The 19486-nt window shown below is 39.7% G+C and overlaps 1 protein-coding gene across 4 annotated transcripts in view; it reads right to left on the reverse strand.

Annotated features, from left to right (window-relative positions):
* Positions 1–16965, reverse strand: part of armh3 (armadillo like helical domain containing 3) — a 22850-nt gene extending 5885 nt beyond the window's left edge. For 3 of the 4 annotated variants that reach the window (XM_019889172.1, XM_019889171.1, XM_019889170.1), the window contains exons 1-24: positions 16833–16965; positions 15762–15871; positions 15618–15674; positions 14593–14739; positions 14417–14524; positions 14225–14317; positions 14055–14129; positions 13607–13693; positions 13375–13431; positions 12813–12856; positions 12016–12076; positions 11856–11902; positions 9491–9566; positions 9137–9230; positions 7792–7893; positions 7559–7617; positions 7404–7469; positions 5933–6002; positions 5646–5706; positions 5459–5547; positions 3163–3245; positions 2573–2699; positions 2116–2191; positions 299–377 (exon numbers count right to left, since the gene is read on the reverse strand). In XM_019889172.1, coding sequence (XP_019744731.1) covers positions 299–377; positions 2116–2191; positions 2573–2699; positions 3163–3245; positions 5459–5547; positions 5646–5706; positions 5933–6002; positions 7404–7469; positions 7559–7617; positions 7792–7893; positions 9137–9230; positions 9491–9566; positions 11856–11902; positions 12016–12076; positions 12813–12856; positions 13375–13431; positions 13607–13693; positions 14055–14129; positions 14225–14317; positions 14417–14524; positions 14593–14739; positions 15618–15674; positions 15762–15863 — 1860 coding nt within the window. In that variant the 5' untranslated portion in view covers positions 15864–15871; positions 16833–16965. The remainder of the gene's footprint in view (positions 1–298; positions 378–2115; positions 2192–2572; positions 2700–3162; positions 3246–5458; positions 5548–5645; positions 5707–5932; positions 6003–7403; positions 7470–7558; positions 7618–7791; positions 7894–9136; positions 9231–9490; positions 9567–11855; positions 11903–12015; positions 12077–12812; positions 12857–13374; positions 13432–13606; positions 13694–14054; positions 14130–14224; positions 14318–14416; positions 14525–14592; positions 14740–15617; positions 15675–15761; positions 15872–16832) is intronic. The other variant, XM_019889173.1, reaches the window with a different exon arrangement.
* Positions 16966–19486: the final 2521 nt, after the last annotated feature.

The following is a 19486-nucleotide window of genomic DNA, read 5'->3' on the forward strand; positions in this document are numbered from 1 at the left end:
AAGTCTCCCTGTTGCAACACACCTGATTCAAATGATCAGATCATCAGCAAGCTCTGCTGAAGCCTGACATTGGACCTGTTCATTTGAATCAGGTGTGTTGCAACAGGGAGACTTGAAAAACATGCAGGACAGCGGCCCTCCAGGACCGGAGTTTGACGCCATTCGTGACTACAATTGATATGTCACTTAAGAAACTTACCCTGTATTGGACAATACTCATGAGTCCAGTCTAAATTTTGTGTAATGCCACATCTAGCCCAAAAGCCCAAGAGATACTGGTGTGAATGTGTACTGTTACCTGCTCCTCTGACAGTTGTGAGATGTGGTTCACAGCAGCATACGACTCAATCTTCGGGTTAAAATGGTTGATGATTGCCCTTCAAAGACAAAACGAGCCTGTTACCGGGTGTACAGCTACTTGTGACGGAATACCTCATTTCACTGTTTGCACAAATTAAATCAGCTGCTCCAGTCTGCTGCAAAAGCTTTCATCACAATTTTGGAAGCAGGCTCCGGGAGATTTGCTCCAAAACACCCATAAGAGCATTAGGGCCATGAGGCACTGATGAGGGCCTGGCTCACAGACTGAGTCTAATTCATCTCTGAGAGCAGATTGCAGCAGAGAGGGCACAAGGCACACCAAAGACTGCACTAATCGTATCAAGATGCAAACGCTTGATAAAACTTGAAGCATATATATCGTCTTTCGATTTGGCTACATTTATCAAATTGTAAATACATTTGATATGCAGTGAAGCAGTGGTTCCCAACATTTTTGTCTTACTGTGTGTATCCCCTTACACATATGTATCTCTCAATTACAACAAAAACTGCGCTACTTTAAATCAGTCCCTTTTAAAATGGCACTGCAACTTGAAATAGTAAGAAAACGGAATAAGAATAACATTCAGCCCCACTATCGCAGTTTGACTCCCTTTTTAATCAGTCATCTGAGCTTTAATAAGAAAAGGGTGTTGTGATTTTGGCGGGACTGGCCACAGGTTATTGTCTCTCCCGGGAAAAAGTTGCAGCGCACATATACCATTTTATTGACCTGACGATATTTACTTATTGTTTTGGAAATAAATTGTTACATGTTCCCATGCACCACCCTGCAATGTGCTTGCATACCTTGGGGAAAAACTGCAGTGAAGTACATGAGGAAACTATGACGTGTTAATATATGTTTGGTAAACTGCAGATGGCAAACCCACATTTAAGTGCACCCAAGTAATGTAGTATTATATATAGTGTGCAGGTCTGAGAAGATAGTAGCTATGCAACAGCTGACCTGTTCAGCACCTCATTTCTGTTCGATTGGATCTAATTGGAGCACACTGGTGAATTTCAAAAAGGCAATATTTTCCCGCATTAGCATTCAATTCTATGGAATGATCTGTTTTATTGGCCAAATATAAACTGATGGTATAAGCGCAAGCTGCAATGGCTCAGCTTGTACTGGCATTATACAGCAAATAAATTCTAGTGACAGCAACACAGAGAATTGCGCTCTATGTTATTTCCCACTGTCATTTACGTGAGTAAGGTCATTGAATGTCGGAAGGGGATGATGGGAAGAAATCAAATTGGTTTAGTTTCTCCATCGACTATCTGGACGTCTTTATTCCTCCCTGCCTTCATTTATTTAGTCTTTGTTAAATTATTCCACAACACTCATATCCAGCTGCCTTCCCTTCAACCTTTACAACTGCCAATTGAAGCAGCCCACGCTCCATGGAGAGCGCAACTGATTAGGTGAAAGAAACCTCAGGGAGAAACCAGCTCTCATAAAGGGACCTCAAAGCCAGGGTGAGCCCTGAGGATCATGGATGAGGAATTACTTTATGACTGGGAAAAGACAGTATGCGTGTGAACCTTACCGAGGGCCACTAGGGAGAGGTGAAGGAAGTTCAAACAGGGATTAGGTTGTGATCGAGAAACAAAATTAAATACAAATAATTGATTCACTCCATTTTGACCTTTCCCCACCACATACTTCTTTGCAATCTGTTCAACACGCCAATCTGACTTTGTCCTTTTGCATACATTTCTGATGTTCAAATGTGTGTGTGTGTGTGTGTGTGTGTGTGTGTGTGTGTGTGTGTGTTTTATTACCGAACATTAACAAGAGCATGTGTGACTTTACTCGCAGCCTCCTTCCACTGGCCGGTGTTTGTTGACACTCTCAACACTGAAAAGCAACAGTTGCAGATCAAAACAGTTCATTAAAAAATGATTTACAGCAAGTTCTTGTTAAGTAATCACATTTTTTTTCGTAATTAGCACAACCTGGAATGGTCTTGTTGCTTGGAAAAAAAAGTAGTTACAGGTAATTATTTTCCAGCATGATATCTGCATGTTTAACAATAATAAAAAAATAATTTCAAGGATAATTAAGGCCTCCATTCTGTTAAATCGAATTTAAGCATTATTGAGGACCCATGTGAATGCTGCTAATATTTTTTTAAATCCTTATATTGTCATTGTCATGAATCCTTGGGCAAATTTGTATTCTTTGTGGGAGAACTCAGCTTTACTTGGGTTGAGAAATGCTTTAAGAACTGAAACGTACCCATACAGTAGAGGTTGTCAAACACTTGGTGCATTCGTACAATCTCATAGTAGAGCTCATCATAGCTGTTAGATGTGGGAAGAAATGTGTCGCCATATGTGATGAACATGTTGAACAGGTTTACCACCTGGATAGGGGAAACAGGAAGGCCGAACCATTTAATACTACAGTAGGCTTAAATTAACATTACATCGTGCTTACACTTAATTAACTTCATTTGGAAATTTGCAGGACTGGTGTCACATAAGACATATTTCCAATCTTAGTTTCCTCCTTTGAAGTAACCCCACTGGAATCTAACACAATTTTTTTGGCTTTCTCTGCCACGCCATGCTGGATTTTTCCCTGGATCCTCCGCAGCACCGTCATCACTGCCATCTCCATGTCTTTAAAACCAGTCTTTAATGGCCCCTTTGAGCAAGGGGAACTAGTAGTTTGAATTTGAAAGATATCTTTTGTGACATCAGTCTTGGATCATTTCTGACACACCTCGTAATTCAATCTCACGCACTTAAGTCATGCAGAAGAATTACCAGACACTTCTCTATTCAGCCTTTATTCACCTTTTAACACTGCTGTGTGTTTCTTACCAGTAGTGCAAGATGAAAGATGTTGTGCTTGGCCAGCAATGCGGTTTCATTTGACAGCAGAAACTTGAGCAGGTTGATAAGTGCTATGCAGAGGGAGAAAAACGATTACCGGTAATGGAAAAAAAAAAAATCTAGAGTTCGATAGACATCTTTAAACAGAGAATTATGGCTGCACCAAGATTTATTCGGTGCACAAGTTATTGTTAAGACATAATAATGTAGGACATCGAGAAACCTATGCAAACAAGCATAAAGATAAATGCTTTTTTTCAAACACACTGAAAGATAACAAGCATCTGCCGGTTGAATTTGACTCTATCTTTTGTTTTCCCTCTATTATCATCAGCACAAGCAGGGAATGCGGCGCCATCCAGAGAATGAAGCTGATTATTGGTCTGATTAGAGGAATCGGTATTCTAATGAGACACAGCGCAATGGGACCATTAAAAAGTAGAATGTGATCCTGTGTTGTGTTGACCAGGCTGAAACTAGGACCACCGCGATGGATTCTGCTTTCTTCAGAGACTCATTATCCAAACTCAATGATGCAATTTATTTCCAAATGCACATGCCAATGACTTCAGAGTGAAATTGCATTTTGCTTGCAAACTCTTCGACATTGATGCACAACAAATTTAAGCATCAAGAGATTTACAACACAAACCTTACAAAAGCAGTATTTCTCATCACAGCTAAGAGGGAGGAAAAAAGATGAAAGATAGCAAAATTGGGACCTTTAGTTCAAAAAAAAAAAAAGTATGTAGCTTTAAAGGGGGGTTTGTGGTTCAAAAGCTGCCACCCAAATTTGAATGAAGCCTCACTTGACTTCACAACTCCATCCCGCTCGCGAGTCTCTGACCAAAGCCACGTGGCCTCAGACACGCGCCTCACGAATGTGAACGTGCATGAGATGCACCCTATACAAACGAGGACTATAAACAAGCTCATGTCAGCCACGGCTGCTATGTTGCTAGCCTTGGCTTACTTGTAATCAAGTGTTGCAAAACACTGAATTTTATCGGTTTGAAGTTTGATGTTTATGGAATGTACTCTCAAATAAAAATCAAAGAGGTGATAAATCTACCTGTCGAGCAGGAGTGCTGCAAATTCTACACTGGTTCTAAGTTCTCTCAGCTACTTTTGATAGCTCTGAAGCATAGCTTCTGTGTGTAACGAAGGTGAGCAAAAATGCTGGGCGAGTATGTGAACCTCACTTCCGCGATGCTTCAAGAGAGGGTGCTGGCAGCTCAGTCTTTAAAGCCGACCAATTAGCGCACTTAGCTTTTCACCGGTGAGAACTGTAGAGGTTCATCTTCAAAACCCCACCGTGGCTGAACCACGCAGGACACCATATCGTTCATCCTTGTTTTGTCTCAGCCTGTCTCCCATTTCTTCCTTTTAACTTTGGTTAATAAACGAAGGTGAACAATATGCGAAAAACTACAGAGGTGTGCCTGAGACTGCACAGCAAATGACTCACAACACATTGGTCATGTCTCCGGTCTCTGATAGGTGGTTGATTCTTTGGACATAATGGATTACTTAAAACAAAAAAAGAACAAAACAAAACCAAAAAAATCCCTGCAAACTCCCCTTCTAAGGTTATACCCATTATTCTTGAGAAGTATTTGTAACTAGTATTTTTCTTGAACCAGGAGAATAACTAGCAAATGACACCTATATACTGATCAACCAGAACACGAAAGCCACTTGAACACCGGAGCAAGCACGTCAAAGACAGGGCAGTTCTTTACTTTATGTCATGTATCCATCCGACGGTGTTCAATCATTTTAGTTTGCACAACATAATCTTATTGCAAGAGTTGCACTGAGGTGACCGGTCATTTAACTGAACAAAGTTAAGCCACACTTTCATTCGGCGTGTTTGTGACACGCATGAAGTGCGCTCACATCGTTGGTTCGGCAGCTTTTTCTTCGGGTCGGCAGATGATCAGTCAACTCGGCTCAAAACAATTGTTCTTGTGTGCTCAAAACACACTTTTGTGCTGTGTTTTATGTGCTTGTAATTGTAGCACAAATCTAACACAAACCCTAACGCTAGCCCCCATTATGATTCTTAAAACTATGAGGATTCACTATAAAATATTCTGCCTTTACAAATACAGTGAGGTTCAGATTCAATTGACAGTGTCAGAGATGTATCAGACAGACAAAACTGAACATCATCATCTTTGCAAAGGCAGAATATTTGACATTGTTCTTGTCGTCATATTGTTATGGTGACTGGTTAATGTAATTTTACAGTTGAGTTTCCATGATTTGAAATGATGCATACCTGACCATAGCTCTCTCCAAGTGTAGTGTAACCTGATTCTGCACTTCTTCTGGTAGCAGAGAAGTTTGTGAATGATCTGAACACAGCGCCTGATCAGGACATAAAAAAATAAAAATAAATATATTTAAAAAAAAGATGGATATGTATGCAATTTTGTGTGCCTTGAGTACGTACTGTCTTTACTCACAAGTATAAATCCATGGGGAAATCCTTCATCATGTGTGTGACAATAAATTCCACCATCAGATCTATGGAAAGCAGTTGAAAAGTTACTTGTAAAAGCTGATATCTTTTTTGGGAATGCAAGCAACATCCAGACTACAAAAGCATGTTAAAGTGAACATCTATTGACATTCCGGTAACACATACGACTCCCAAATAACCACTAATTACAGCACATAATTATAAACAGGAATTAAATGGAACCTCAAAGATGAGGCAAATGTACGTAACAACTCATGTGAAATATCTTACCTAAAACTGCACACACCAGCGGCAGAGAAGGGATGTTCTTCTCCACGGCTTTCTTTCTATGCCTCATGGGCTGCAAAGGGGAACGCATTTAACGACACCAACATGAACAAGGACATGTCTTCATATGAATTGACATGATTGTCTGATGTTTCATAATATGGGTCGTGGTTATTGGTTCAAACAATCATCAAGATGATAACAACAACGGCGATGACTACGATGATGATAATAATAATGCTAGAGAGACTGGGTCTCCCAGACGGCCTGGGAATGCCGTGGGAACCCCCCGGGATGAGCTGGAAGAAGTGGCTGGGGAGAAGGAAGTCTGGGCTACACTGCTGCCCCCTACCCCCGTTATGGACTGATGTGATAATAATAATAATAATAATAATAATAAAAAAACAACATTTCTATGGCACTTTTCTGGAGGTTTTTGGCCTGATAATTATATTTTCCTTGTTATGATGCTGAATATCCTACCTTTGGCCATATTTACCACAGCATACCCAGGCGGACGTACGAGGCAGTCGAATACAATGCCGACGTGACACATTAGCTCAATATAAATATCGCTAGTAAATATGTCAGTATTGTTGAGACAAATCAGCCATTACGTTTTCTGGATCATGCAGCGTGTTTAAAAACAGTATTACAATAATCAATCATTTCTTTCATAATATTTTATATAGAGAGAGAGAGAGAGAGAGAGAGAGAGAGAGAGAGAGAGAGAGAGAGAGAGAGAAAGAGAGAGAGAGAGATGTAAAACATCTGGAAAGTTCCTGGACTATCATTCTAAAGATGCCCTTTAAAATTGCCAATAAATAATCTTGATCAGGTTATTGTGTAAGAAACCAAGGATTATATGGGCATTCAATAATAAAGTCAAAACCTCTCACACCCTATAAACACCAATTTTGCAAAGAAATACCATCAGCCCAACCAACATGTCCCTTAGCCAGTCACGAAATGGCAGTTTTGTTCAAAATAAGGCCTATGCTTCAATTGGACCAGGTTTAAAAAATTGTTTCAAAAGAGTAGACAATTCAAAATAATCATGTCATAGACCAGGGGAGTCCAAACTTGTTCCTCAAGGGCCGCTGTCCTGCCTGTTTTCCCACTTTCCTTGCTGCACACACCTGATTCAAATGATTAGGACCGTTCTCATGCTTCTGATGAGCTGATCCTTGAACTCAGGGATGTTGCAGCAGGGAGCGATGGAAAACAGGCAGGACAGCGGCCCGCAAGGACCGGAGTTGGACATGCCTGCCATAGACCATGGGTAGGCAACGCTGGTCCTGAGAACCACAATCCTACTTGTTTTCTCTCTTCCGACACACCTGATTCAAGATCGTTATCAGGCTTTTACAGAGCGTGTTGATCAGCTGTTCATTTGAATCAGAGGGAAACTTCTAAAACAGGCAGAACTGCGGCTTTCTCCGACCGCAGTTGCCTACCCCTACCATTGACTCACCATTCGATGCAGACTGACTCTGAAGTTCATATTATCGTCATGCAGGAAGGCATCAGCGTACTGGTCCTGTCACACACAAACATCACGTGGTAAACACGACTGAGATTAAGTGCTCAGGTGACGGAAGGATGTCCAAGCATGCACGCTGCTCCTACCTCGGCTATACATGTGAGGATGATTAGGCACAGTCTGGCACTGTTGAGTCGATGCTCATCTGAAAATATGTTTATTTTTGAGAATGAGATCTGTAAAATTATTTACACTACATAAATCTGCCAGGATATGGGCACACATCATGTAAGTACTGTATATACTCTATGTATGAAGATGAGAACTAAAGGAAGCATTAAAAGGAAGGGGATGGAACAGGCAATGTACTATTTGTTACCTTTTGTGTCCTGCATGACGATAGAGGCATATTTGAGGAAAGTGATGAGAAGGTTACTTGTCTGCAGGTTGGGATCCAGTGGCAGCTCTGGGTTGTTCATCACTACACGGAGCATGAACAATTAAAACTTAAGCCACTTTGGGTCTAAGTGTATGGAAAGCTTTCATTGAATGACTTTAAATCTCACAAACCATTCACCACATGTCAGTTCCAGGTCAGTTCCTCCCTTAATAACCTAATCAAAAAAATCCCTGAGCCATAACTTGGCCCTCCAAAAGTGAGAGCACCGCCTTATAGTGGTTGTATTCATTTTAAGCAAACAATGATAAGAGAAGGAACGTTTCAGATCAGTTGCTGAAGTTGCAGTGTTGTCTAGACCGGTATCTTCAGCTCATGAAAATCTGTGATCACAATTGATTGTTTCACTAATGATGAAGCGGTCATTTCTATTTTCCCCCTTCGCTCAAATGCTCATTTGTTTCCATGTTCCTCCGATCACTGCAGGCACACAGCAGAGGATCTGTCTGAACAGATTTCATCACAGGGAGTTCTATTACGCTTGGATATTCCTGACTGCAGGCATCGGTATGATCTGGTTTTAACGCAGCCTGCACGTGACAGGTTCATCTGAACAGAGGAGTTAATATTTCATACAGAAGATTGCTCTCACGGCCATGGGAAAACTAGCCTGAGATAAAAACATGTACCTGTTAGTGTGTGTGTATCCCAAATGAACTACATGTGCAAACACGAAACATGAAGCATTTTGGTTCGAAGAGAAACCCGAGTACGAAGGTGTCTTCCAGCTGTCTTGGCAGGGCAGTTAAACGAAGCGACTCCATTTCGTAAGACAAACTACTAAATGTTTGAAAAGCCTGCTTGTGTAGGTACATTTGTGTCTCTCTTAAGAGATTTTGGTCATGACAGGACAGTCACAATGTTTGGTCAAGGAGTAATGAAAAATGCATTTTGCAATACGGTCAAAATCAAACATGAGGCAGAGACCTTTAATGCTAAAAAGCTTTCAAAATACCGTGTTCTATTTCCTGGCCCCTTCAGGTACTTCCAAACTGGTTACAGGGCAAGTTGCAGTTTCAAGCGTTTGTAAATACATACCGGTAGTTCCAGTGGAAGAACTTAAAATTGGAAAGTAGGAGAGTTTGCTGGGGGCACTGCAGGAGAAATTACTTTTTCATTCTAGAAATTCTTAAGATTTTAGAGCATTAAAAGTAATCTAGCATACTATTCCTTGTGGTATGACTCCCTAACTAATTTCCAAAGAAACAACTCTATGCCTGTAAGAAGAAGAGAGAAACAAGAAAAGGAAAAAACAAGAATGACATACTGTCTAGAGAGGGTGGCGTCGTGCCAAGCGGCGTTGTTGGTGTGTTCTGAGATTGGTTAGTGGGTGTAGCTACAATGTCAATCTCAGGGTGGCTCTGTGGAAAGACCAAAAAACAATCGAAGAATTTAAAAAAATGTCATTACAAATGAGTACTAAGAAATGAAACTACCTGTGAGTTGCCATTAAAAAAAAAAAAAAAACCACCAAAAGTTACCCAAAGGTTGTAACTTACAAAATGATATGCTCATGAAAAGCATGGACTACCGTAACTGATAGCAGTTCACACAGGGCAAAACATGCAGCTCAATGTGTGTGGACAGACATGCAAAAATATAGAAAAGGTCTGAATGTTACCTGTGCTAATACAGTAATGAAGTTGCGGTTGAGGTGCACGGCCTCATACAGTGCCAGCAAAATTGCTTCATTGGTCCTGCAGACAAAATGGAAATTCAAAGTTGGAGCCAGCACACAAAAGCAACACACACCCTTAGCATTAAAAATATTACCAATCTGTCCCAACAAAGTCAAAAACAACAAAAATAAACAAATAGAGCTACCGGTAAGTCTAGCGCATGGGCCACCACCCTTTTCAAAGGTAAGAGCTATATCTTGGGTCATGATTAATGTAAAGGGCTACCACTTTGACACACATTTGAGAATTTTTTTTTCAAATTACCTTTAATAATATTGTTATGTCATGTTATTAACAATAATAACTGATAGTTATTTATGGGAGGACACTGATCATCGAAATGATTTCTCACAAATAATGAGGAAACTGCCACCGCGCCCCTGACCATCCAATTATAAAGTACCGGTAATAGCATTCGTGTTGTTTTTCTGTTTGACTGGTAAGAAGTCCGAAAAACATTTTATTGACGTAAAAAACAAACAAACAAACAAACAACTAGCTAAAGCAGGGGTCCCCAACCTTTTTTGCCCCACGGACCGGTTTAAGTCAGACAATATTTTCAGGGACCGGCATTTAAGGTGTGGCGGATTAATACAACAAAATAATATGGTATGAGCTGCATGAAAACTGTGGTGTTTTCGAAATATAATAATAAACACAAGGAGCGTCTAATCTGGTCGCAACACTCTTATCGCTCTGGTAATGTTTAATGCCTTCAAAATACGATACAACGCAAATTCAAAGTGCATGAAAATGACGACTCACCACAGCCCCGAGCTTGATTTTCTGCAATCAGACAGTCCCATCTCGGGGTAATAGGAGACAATGACACCTCAAGTATGTGGTTTATGTCCAGTCTACTTCGTAATTTTGTTTTAGTCGCTGTTGCTGCAGAAACTCCCCACCTCACACAGGTAGGATGTCGGAAATAGCAACAGTGCTATTGTGGCGATCTCAGAGTATTCAGCCATAACTTTGATCCAGTAGTTTCGAACGTACATTTAAGGCCGCCGTCATTTGCGATCTCCTAGCAGCTTTTTTTACTCATTTTGCGGGCTTCAGCGTTTTGTTTATGAGCGTCGTCGGTCACGTGACCGAGAAGTGTGCCTTTGACGTGAGTCAAGCGTGACACAGACGGATGTAACAGAGAATCCGGTAATTTTTCAAAATAAAACATATTTCGTATTCCGAAATAAATAAAACGGAAATAAGGCAAGTTCTTTCTGTGCGGCCCGGTACCAAATGCCCGGCGGATCGGTACCGGTCCGCGGACCGGCGGTTGGGGACCCCTGAGCTAAAGTATGTGTTATTTCTTTCATTTTTAAAAAATGTATTTAATGCTATTTATATTCAGAATAGCTTTCATCATTCAGCGTAATCAATGTGATTCATGCCATCAGCAGGCAAGCATGTTTGATCAAACATGGAAATAGCTCTGTCGTGTCACACGACAAAACGTTTGCTGAAGGAGGATACGAGACATATCCACCCATCCATTATTTGAACTGCTTTACCCTCATAAGGGGCGCGGGCATGCTGGATCCTATCCCAGCTGACTATGGGGAACGGGCAGAATACACCCTGAACTGGTTGTCAGCCAATCACAGTGCACACATTGACAAACAACCATTTACACTCACAATCACACTTAGGGACAATTTAGAATGATCAACTAACCTAACATGTATGTTTCTGGAATTTGGGAGGAAACCAGAGTAAAACCCACATAGGCACGGGGAGAACATGCAAACTCCACACAGGAAGGCCAGGGGCTGGAATCGACCTAATGACCTCTGCATTGTGAGGCGGTTGTGCTAACCAGTCATCACCGTGCCGACTGATACCAGATATATTGCGGTAAAGATGCAACACTTTTTTTCTATAAATCTCTGCCGGTGCTCACATTTTCAAATGATCACTTCTGTAACATTCCTAGAAAATCACAATATCCCATAACTGATGAGCTATTTACAGAGCAGGCCTGTACCCTGCAGGCTACTTGGGCACTACGTAGCTCCCAAAGACCACCACATTGATGACCCTTTCTAGTATACAGTATTACATTGATAAATAGTCCTTAAATTTGTTCTGGGTTAAAAACAATTTACGTCTGAGCCAGCAACACAAGCAATCCACCATTTGAATTCCATCCCAACTGTTCTTTACGTTGAGTATCATGTATGTAGTGGCATTTGAGTCAGAAAGGCACATTTCTTTGTTTGCTAACCATGAAGAATGGCAGAATCAGACAACAGAAAATGTTGCAACCACTAAAACAAAAACGTTAAAACTGAGATTGTCACATACTGAACGGAGAGCTTCTCATCTGCATCTGCAATAAACATACTGCCCACCTGTGGACGAATATAGAAACATAGCTTTGTTCAACTTTGGAAAACAACTCTGACCATCAGTGCTAAACTGTTCATCAATCCTTTCAATAAATTGTACAAAGGAAAATACCAACCATACTTGTGAGGGTGGAGAAAAAGCCACCCTGGTGCTCTTCCTCTTTGTCTTTGTACTGCCTGTAGCGAGAGAATAAATTGAGACAATTGACAGGAAGCAGGAAGTAACGAAGTTGACAAAATGATAGGTAGAGTCAGACAAAGACAAAGTAACCAAAAGGTATGTGCATTGTGTGCACAGCAATGGACTAAACAAAGCTGTCACTCGTTACTCGGATACCTTTGTCAATTAACACAACCACTTACTTAGGAATTCCAAACATTGCTGCATACAAAAACATTTGACAGACTGACTAAGGACAGCGGGCTATATAAGTAACTTTTTCACAATTTTCTTAAATGGGATTTCAATCATTAAAATTATCTTGACAATATGTTCAATGCGCCTCCACTAGTCTAAGGCATTCTGATTAATTTTGTGCCTGTGAAATATGAGTTAAGCAACAAAATCTACCTGTTGTGTCGATTGCGGGGGCAGTTGCTCGGCTCATTCAACCACCAATCATGGCTCAAGCTTCAGAAAACACGTGAGCCATGATTGGTGATGTCATTTTCATTTGACAGAAAGAGGCAAAATGGCCGCCGCCTGAGATTAGTAAAAACAGGTGGATTTTGCTGCTTAACTCAGAATCTACAAACATAATATTAATCAGGAAGCCATGTTTTAGACAGGTCGAGGCACATAGAACATATTATTGTCAAGATTTTAAAACATCCCATAGAGTTCATGGTGCCAGCGGGCTCATCATTGTAGACTGTCATTTTTTGTTTATACCTGGAAAGGATTACATTTTACCTGTTATATTCTGTTAGCGCGTGGTGGACAACAAGGCCCATTCCCTGGGAGAAAAAAGAAAAAGAAAAACAATACACCGATACATGTTAGATTGTTTTTGGATAAACTACTATTGGAGTAGTGGTGACATACATACAGTGCTCTGCAGATGTTTTAGGAACGGTTAGACTTTATGTTTGAGCAATTCTGTATGGATCACATGTATAACTAAAACGTCACTCAGAGAAGAGCAAATTTACACCTTGGGTGAACTATTAACAAATGAAAAACAAATATTGGGGTGCATCCTGTTTGTTAATCTGTTCATGGCCACTTCTTGATTCAGTGAGGATGACTAACAGAAAGTTAGTAAGAAAGCCGACTTTCCACCGACTGAAGATAAGTACATAGCTGTATCTGTTTTCAGGAAATCTGTATTTTTTTTTCTCCACAATAAAGCTAGATGTATGTCCCTTTTATTTTTGGGACTATTTCCAAATCCCTGTGTGACAAGGGGTAATTCAAACAACAAAGCAAAAGGAAGCTTGAAACGATTGCCCAACACTATACAAGACATACTTACATCCAATGTTGGCTCATCATCCACAATGGAGAGCTTCACAATATATGGATTTACAGACTGACAGAGAGGAAAAAAAGCAGTGAACATAGATCCCTTGAAGGAATTTACATATTGTAAATTACACTAACAAATGTACTGGAGTAGACAAAATCTGCCCAAGTCCAATCAAGGTATTGTATTTTTTTACATTACTAGTGGATTACGCGTGCATCAAGTCAGTCTCAGAACAAACCTCATACTTCCGGTAATTGACCAAAAGGGCGAGAAGAACGACGGCGTCATAACCATGCTGCCCTCTGCTGGACACATCAGAAAGAATCTGCAGAGACCGAGCAGAAGCACTGATGACCAAAAGAAAACAATCACAAAACACATTTTACAGTCGATACTAGCCACAAGGAAATATGAACAACTGATAAAACAACCAACTTTTGGATTTTTTTTTTCTCCCGTTTGCACCTGTTCATTGATCACCAGGGCTGGCATTCGGTTCCTCCGGTTAATTTTAATACTAATTCCAAATTTTCCAAATTTAAAACTCAGCAGCGTTTTGCTATGTAGATTTGAGTCACGACAAATAATCCAACTCAACATTGTACTTGAAATATGGGATATTTCTGCATTAAATGTTTTCTTTTACTTCAAAAACAAGTGCACAAAATGGATATTTTCACACCCACCTGCAGAATGGCTTCAAAGATGCTATTGATCATCACATATTCCAAGATGGTGTTCTGACTAATATTGTCAGTTACCTGTAAACAGACAGAGTATAATCAAGTTAAAAATGGTCCCTGACCGTAACAGTAGCAACTGTACTCTTCAATACTGTATTGTTGTGATGTCTCACCGTCACCAGACACAGCAGAAGTTTGAGACAAAGGCTCTTCAGACTCTCTGAGCCATCTCCACAAAGAAGGCTGTCCAGTCTTTCCATTAGATCCTGTAGCAAACACATCGATGATTGAACCTCACTTTATACATTTTCCGTGCAAGCACGTGATAGATTTTTTTGCTTCCACATTTTAGATTGACTGACTACCTTCATCCTTTGCTCGGCCTTGTCAAAGCCCACAAGCATATTAATGATGTCAAAGCCAGACGCCGACTTATTCTTTTGATGAACTCCTCTGAAAAGTGCACAGAGAGTCTTCCAGGGCAGAATTTGGTTAGAGATGAAACATGCACGCACACAATGCAGTCCAAAACCTGTAGCACCTGCAGAGCATTGACCACTTTGATCTGATGTTCCTCTCCGAGAGCCTGAACACTGTGATGGAAGAGCGAATTGATGTTGTCCTGGATCCGTTGCACCTCCTCGCCATCCACACTCTCCAGCTTTGACTCCAGGTACTCCAAGTTCACCTGGAAAATGAAGGACATCATTTTGAAATGCACAAAACAATGCTGAACACGCAAATGACAGACAAGTAATAAATACGACATAAAAGACATAAAGACCATGAAAGTTAGTCAACGGCAACATTTTCAACTCCCACCTACCTGACATCTTATTTTAGGGGCGATTTCTATTAATATTTTCAGGATTTTGCAAACATTTTTCAATTATACAATTAGTCTCATAGGACACTCACACCTGTTTTTAGTTCATGTTTCACCCTCTACCTTATTTCGGACCTTATGACACCTTTTGATTTCCAGATAAACAATATTTTTAAAAAGTTGGTTGTTATACATATTTTTCTGTCTCTCTCTCTCTCACACACACCCACCCAACCCACCCACCCACACACACACACACACACACACACACACACACACACACACGATATCTTTGAAATGGTTCGTTATTTGAGAGACTCAGATAATTAGAAATTGTACACACACACACACACACACACACACACACACACACACACACACGTTATCTACCTATCGATCTGTCTGTCTTAAACAGAATAGTGAAATTAGTTTTCATATAAACCTTGAAGTCTGATGGTGACCCAGCTTTATAACACTGGGGCCTGGATTGCACCCCAAAATTCTTTGGTATTCTCCAGATTTCATGATGAAATGCACATCGTCAAGTAAGTGTCTGCTGAGCATATTTACACTACTTTCCCCGAAGACAGCTGACATAGGCTCCAGCACCCTCGCGGCCCTCATAAGGATAAGCAGTTTGGAAAATGGATGGATAGATGGATGGATGGAAAAAAAATGCTGATTTCAAAAGAACACATTCATACATTATTACACGAGTAAGTATTGACTCTACAAAGTACCTTCATCAGAAACAACTCATCCCAGAAGCGAGGGTTATTCTTAGCTGGGTCGTCTTTCTAAAACAAACATACAACACATTAGTTACAAAAATAATATGACTACAAATGGTGATGTAATGTGGGTGTGTGATGCATGATACTCACTGCAAAGATCTCATCATACATCAACACCACCTTTTCCTTCAGCGGTTTCTTGGAGGATGATGTCCTCCTCAGCAAACCTGCCTTCTTCTCCATCTGAGACATGGCGAGGTCTAAGGATATTTAAATATTAATATTATAACACAGATGACGATATACGTTAGACAATGGCTCAGAGTAATGGCTATAGGACATCAATCAACATCCATCATGTTATTCAGTACACATTTTTCAGACTTGTAAGTAAGGGCTTTATTTCTTGATAAATTGGGCTACAATAGGTTCACAGTCGTAAACTAACCCCATTATAAAGTGTAAAGACATGGTTGCGGTACCTTTTCCGTATTACTATGCCATTCTAATTCAAAAGTATATTTTCTATGAACGTCAATCATCTCTTGAACAGTACTGTATCTTGAATAGCAGGAACATTGATGTGAGCAACTGATAAAAGCTCTAACCCATGCTACTATGCATTCAACAACTGATAGATGTTCAGATAGGCACCACGAAGCGCAATAAATAAGGGGTATGAAAACACGTGAATATGGAGCAGAGGGACACACCAAAGACAGCACCCGCTGTTTCCGCCGCCTCTGACTAGGGCTGTCAGTAGGTTGACAGGTTAACAAAATTTGCGGCAGTTTTTTTCGCATGGAAAATCGCATTATGCTCATTAGCTAGCCATTTAATTTATTTACCAGCTGACGTTGGCTAAAATGAATCGCTAAAGATGCACAGGATGGGCAGCTAATCAACAAGCATTAGCTAAAACGCTGTTTGTAAACTAGCCTTTTAAACTTTACCTGGTTAGTGAACAAAACTGAGTCTGTTCATCGTGATACCGAACGCTTTTTACTCCATCGATAATAACGATCAAGTAACACCCTGCTTTTGAGTATTTGATTAGCAAATATACAGCTAACGCTACCTAGCTAAAGTCTGACAAGAAAACGGCGTTAGCATCCATTTATCGAGCTTTTACGAGCAACGTGTGGCCGTGGAAATTGACGTCAAAAATCGTGCAGCATGAATTGGCCACGTTACTGCTAATATACGAACGTTAGTTCTCACCTCACTTTGAGTATATAATGTAGGTCATGAATCCTTGACACAACAGTTGCTCTTCAGCTAGCATACTGCAAGTGCTAACTAATGTTGAGTCTTCTTCTACCGGCCCATAGTGCCACTACACCCAGATTACACACATACGGTGCAGTGCTGTGCAGGTATTTGGTCTCATAAATTAAACATGGCCTATAATGGCCTATAATTTATCATCGAGAATCTTCATTTCGTGCTCTTTTTCTCTCCGTCCATGGCACATCTATAGACTCACTGACTGACTTATTAGAAATATTTAAGAATCTGATAAAAGACAATCTGTGAACTTTTTAAGTTTTGTGTCTTTAGAGATACTTCTAATGATATCTGAAGGGATGCCAGCTTTAGACGCACTTCTGAAATTAGATTAGATTAGATTAGATTAGATATCCTTTATTTGTCCCACACTGGGGAAATTTACAGCCTTCAGCAGCAAGATTGTGGGTAGAAAGAAGAGAAAAGAAAACACAGTTCAATTAAGTGCATGGATAAGGTCAATAAATAAAACATTTGCTCAAATTACGTTTATATGTGACGATACTGATCATGTACTGTAATTTCTTACAGCAACTGAGAAACAGATAAATATCATATGCAACTTTGTATAAATTTCTGCTAGTGTTTTCAAACGATCACCTCCACATTCCAAAAATAATGTCCCATCCCACTGAATTTTTTTAGAACAGCTCCGCGTGCTTGATCATGTGGTGTTTGGGTGCTAATTATCCACGTTAACCTGGCATTTTGCCCAGTATTGTACAGTACATACCGGCCCGGTATTACCGGGTATCCTGTAATACATCTCTCACCGCAAATACTGTACATCACTGTCAATATACTTCCTACTTTCTACTCATTGCATTGGACAAATATTACTAAAGTAATATTGGCAATATTTGTATATTGCCATATACCGACATGCAACATCGTAATCTTTATTTTTTTCACTCTAAGATAAATTTATTTTCATCATCTTGTAATCAGTGGATGTCTAACTGCTCCTTCCTGTGTCAGTGCAAAGTTAAAAGTACAATTAAAAAATTAATCATTAAAACCTAAATCTGAGGTCCTCGCTAATATGTTCATATTTATAGTTCATATTTTATATACTTTCAGTCTTGTACTTTCTCCCTTTCATAATTTTGCTGCTGTAAAATGGGAATTTCTCCATTGTGAGACAAATAAAGGTTTTCTTATCTTGTCACGTCATTTTCATCAATTTGTGAAAGTAAAAAAAAAAAAAAAAACTAGAAATAAAATTGCAGTGGTGAATTGTTGCAATATTAAAAACAATTTTGTTTAGCAATAACTTCATAACTTCAATCTCGAAAGTGAAAATGTATCTTTTTTATTGGTACCATACATTAATTAGCAAGGGCAGAAACTAACCAAATCAAAAAATTGATACCAAACAATGATTCTACAGGGTTTGAGGAAGGTACAAGTCACCATTCAAACTCAATTTCAAATGTGTTGAAAGTGTAACAAAATAGAAATGTACAAAGACTTATAAGATTCCACTTCACTTATGGTCGTGATAAATACCAGGAGGGCCAAATCAAGAACAGCAGTACTTCTTTCAAGATTTTTATGACTCATGAATGCAATTTATAGACTAAACTGTTACAAACTATGCAGGCTGAACATCATGTTAAGATGGTTTTAGAACATGTTTGAAGATGGCACAAATTAAAACATTGTGGAAATGGAGGAAGTCATTTTAACTTTTAAAGCCAGTGATTGGAGTCAAAGTCAAACTAACATTTCAGCACATTCGCTTGACATCGGGTCAAATCAGGTTACCCAATACGTAAAACTTCTGACAGTGGAGGGGAAAAGAACGAACAATTTATGGAAACATAAAACAGCTGAGTGAATTTCAGAATGTCCTAAATAAATACCGAAGTCAAATAAGACAAAGGAAACACCGTCCCATGGTGCCATTGTACCCTCAGGGCTTTTATCATTTCATTTACACTACCCTTAAAAAAAGAGGGAGGAGGAAAGAGCTGGGGGGGTTTTCCTCATTTTTCCTATTTTGTTTCTTTACATTAGATCAAGATGGCTTTAGGTATATCTAAGTAAGAATACATCTTATTACAGTCAGACAGAACTTTGCTACTACCTTAAATATACAAGCACAAATACACAAAATGTCAAATTTCCAAAAGCAACAGAAAAGACAAAATAAAACATCCACACTAAATAATTTTCCTTTTATAAACACAAAAGATAAAAACAATATATTTTAGGGGAGGAATAAAAGTCCTATGGTGCTCCTTGGTCTGTAGCTTTTCAGTATTGGTTAAAAAATAAAAATAAAGTATTAATTGAACTGAAGATTTAATAGTAGAAATAAAAAAAAACATTCTAGGGAAATATATACTGTATAAAAACTCTTCAAATGTGTAAGTGTGTCTGTTGCTCACGCCAGAGTCTACTCAGATAGCTCACGCACCAAGGTACTGAAACTCCTCCCATCATTGGTGTGTGTGCGTGTGTGTGTGTGTGTGTGTGTGTGTGTGTGTGTTTAGTGTGCACGTGTAGCTCATGTTACTGTTTGCGATAGTGCGGGGTGGAGAGGCGCAGAGTGGGTAATGAGGCCCAGAAGGCCAGCCGGAGGT

The sequence above is a fragment of the Hippocampus comes genome, unplaced genomic scaffold (genome assembly GCF_001891065.2).
Source record: "Hippocampus comes isolate QL1 unplaced genomic scaffold, H_comes_QL1_v1.1 scaffold86, whole genome shotgun sequence".
NCBI classification, from domain to species: Eukaryota; Metazoa; Chordata; class Actinopteri; order Syngnathiformes; family Syngnathidae; genus Hippocampus; species Hippocampus comes.